This window comes from Sinocyclocheilus grahami, unplaced genomic scaffold (genome assembly GCF_001515645.1).
Source record: "Sinocyclocheilus grahami isolate Dianchi unplaced genomic scaffold, SAMN03320097.WGS_v1.1 scaffold1484.1, whole genome shotgun sequence".
In the NCBI taxonomy this organism is placed as follows: Eukaryota; Metazoa; Chordata; class Actinopteri; order Cypriniformes; family Cyprinidae; genus Sinocyclocheilus; species Sinocyclocheilus grahami.
The window spans coordinates 40,623-43,250 of NW_015506663.1; the positions used below are offsets into that span (position 1 = coordinate 40,623).

The following is a 2,628-nucleotide window of genomic DNA, read 5'->3' on the forward strand; positions in this document are numbered from 1 at the left end:
TGCTGGCCTGGAGCTCAGGGTGTGTGTGTGTAGATCTGAGTGCAAACATCTGCATCACTGTCAACACGGGTCGTGCAGTGAGTGTGTGTGAGCAGATGCTCAACCTGTGTCCTTCATCTCCAGCCCCTGCTGCAATGATTTATGGGTGGGCTGGGCCTCCGAGCTAAAATTAGCCTCTCTGTGTCTGCCACGCTCGATTGTTAAACGTCCCCGTGGAGAAAGCAAGGGGCGGCACACTCCACACGCCTGCCATTAATCAGAGCAAATATATTCATGAGAAAGTTGTTCAGAGCAGATGATGAAACAGGATGTTTTTTTAGGTGCAGATATTTGAATGCATTCATTATCCATCAGAAACTGAGACGGTTTACTGATGTACATCAGCGTATAAGCGTTTTCTTTCTGCATTATCTCGGTTTTGCCCCTTACATATCTTTTGCTTTGCGTCCAGTGTTTTACACATTTTCTACAGGTTTCTTTCTGACATAATGCTCTTAAACTGATGAATTTGTTGGTGAGACAGAGAGAGTTGAAAGCATGCTCTCGGTGTGCTTCATTAGATGCCATGTTTTATTCAGATGACTTTGTCGCTTCTGTGGCTCGCGTCACAGTGGAGGCACAAACTGAGCTTCTTTTTATTCTGCTCTCACAATGTGAGAAACACAACAGACACCGCAGTCACCTGATTTAATGAACAGCCTCCCACTTTAAGACACTGAAGACAAGCTCTCGGTCACGCCTCTCGCTTTGAACATGTGCTGGAAATGTGCTCACCCTCAGGACATCCAAGATGAGTTTGTGTCTTCATCAGGTTTGTAGAAATGTAGCATTGCATCAGTGTCCACAATTATCCAAATCTGTGCAGATTTCTCTCCTGATTCACACCAGAACACATTTTCACTGGACATTATGGACTTGTATTTTAGTTAGAAGCGTGTTAATGCTGGATGTGTCTCAGCTTTTGTCTTCTCCAGATGTTAACTGATGGACTGGAGTGCTGTGGATTACTTGTGGATTATTGTGATGTTTTTATCAGCTCTCATTCTGATGGCACCCATTCACTGCAGAGCATCCGTTGCTGAGACACTGATGCAGTGCTACATTTCTCCAAACCCTCCAGTCCATCAGTTAAACTCAAATGCATTGAGTCCATAATCCATAATAACTCTTCCTGCAGTGAAAATGTGCATCTGCTGTTGTCTCTCACATCAAAATCCTGACACTTATTAGTTTAGAGCTGTTTAAACGCTGCTTGATCTGTGCAGATTTCTCTCCTGATTCACACCAGAACACTTTTTCACTGGACATTATGGACTTGTATTTTAGTTAGAAGCGTCTTAATGCTGGATTAGTTTCAGCTTTTGTCTTCTCCAGATGTTAACTGATGGACTGGAGTGCTGTGGATTATTGTGATGTTTTTATCAGCTCTCATTCTGACGGCACCCATTCACTGCAGAGCATCCGTTGCTGAGACACTGATGCAGTGCTACATTTCTCCAAACCTGATGAAGACACAAACTCATCCTGATCTGGGATGCCCCGAGGATGAGCACATTTCCATCAGATATCTATCCCTGCTCGTGCCTGTGAGTGTCCTGTACTGAGGGGATGAAGTGCTGTCAGAGGTCAATGATGAAGTGTCATGTTTCTAGCAGTAGAATGATTGACATCTTGCTGTGTCTTTCTCAAAATGGTGTGACTTTTTAACTTTTTTTTTCCATCAGGAGCTGAAAGTTCGCCAGCTCACTCTGTCCACCGACAAGGACAAATACGGCATTCGTCTGCGAGCTGAACCTGATCACATGGTGCTGGGCAAACGGCTGAAAGGGGCATTTAAATCTGTTACTGCATCCATCAAAGAGCTGGAGAACTTCCAGAGGACAGGCATGTACCGCATTCACACACGAATCCCCCAGAAATCATCATTCTGCCGTCAGGTACTCCCCTCGTGTCATTCACACCTGCATGACTTTCATTCTCTGCCAAACACAAAAGGAGAATTATTGAAAACTGTGATGAAGGTAAATGCAGACCGGGGCTCGCAAGATTCAAAAAGAGCAGAAAAGAATCAGCAACGCTAATGTCCACGTCTTCTCATCAGTTACACACAGTATAACTGACAGTGATATAGTTGTGTTCCTCAATGTGCAGCACGTAAATATGCCAAAAAAATGGTTTTGGCATCTAGTGAGGATTTTAGAGTAGCAAGAATTATCATTGAGAATTACAGTCAGCTATAAGTCAGCCATCTGGAAGCATTGCGGGGAAATGCGTTACTCGGGGCCCTATGATTTTTACAGCGCAGGAATTGTGGACATGATATCAGCTTTTCTTCCACAGCCGCGGCTGTTTTGTGGCTCTGAAGCGGGCGGTGGTTTTTCGGCGCGTCGGAGGGAGAGAGGCGCTCAAGCAGCCTGGTAAATCTCAGATGAGTGCAGTGATCTGATAGTCGTGTTCGTCGCTCCCCTTTCTGCAGCATTTCATGCCTCTCATACGTGACACTGATGCTGTAATGAGCAGAACGCTGGATAAGACTGGGACATTGTGCTGCAACAGCTGAGATGTGTGGGTTACTGGAGACGTCTGTGTGTCCAGGAGCATCACTCTGTTATCCAGAGACGGAGAACC

General features: G+C 45.2%; 1 protein-coding gene across 1 annotated transcript in view; it reads left to right on the forward strand.

Moving 5' to 3' along the window:
- The window catches only part of LOC107570613 (isoleucine--tRNA ligase, cytoplasmic-like), a 23,025-nt gene that overhangs the window by 6,781 nt on the left and 13,616 nt on the right, over nt 1-2,628 (forward strand). The window contains exon 4 of the mRNA XM_016256858.1: nt 1,854-1,884. Coding sequence (XP_016112344.1) covers nt 1,854-1,884 — 31 coding nt within the window. The remainder of the gene's footprint in view (nt 1-1,853; nt 1,885-2,628) is intronic.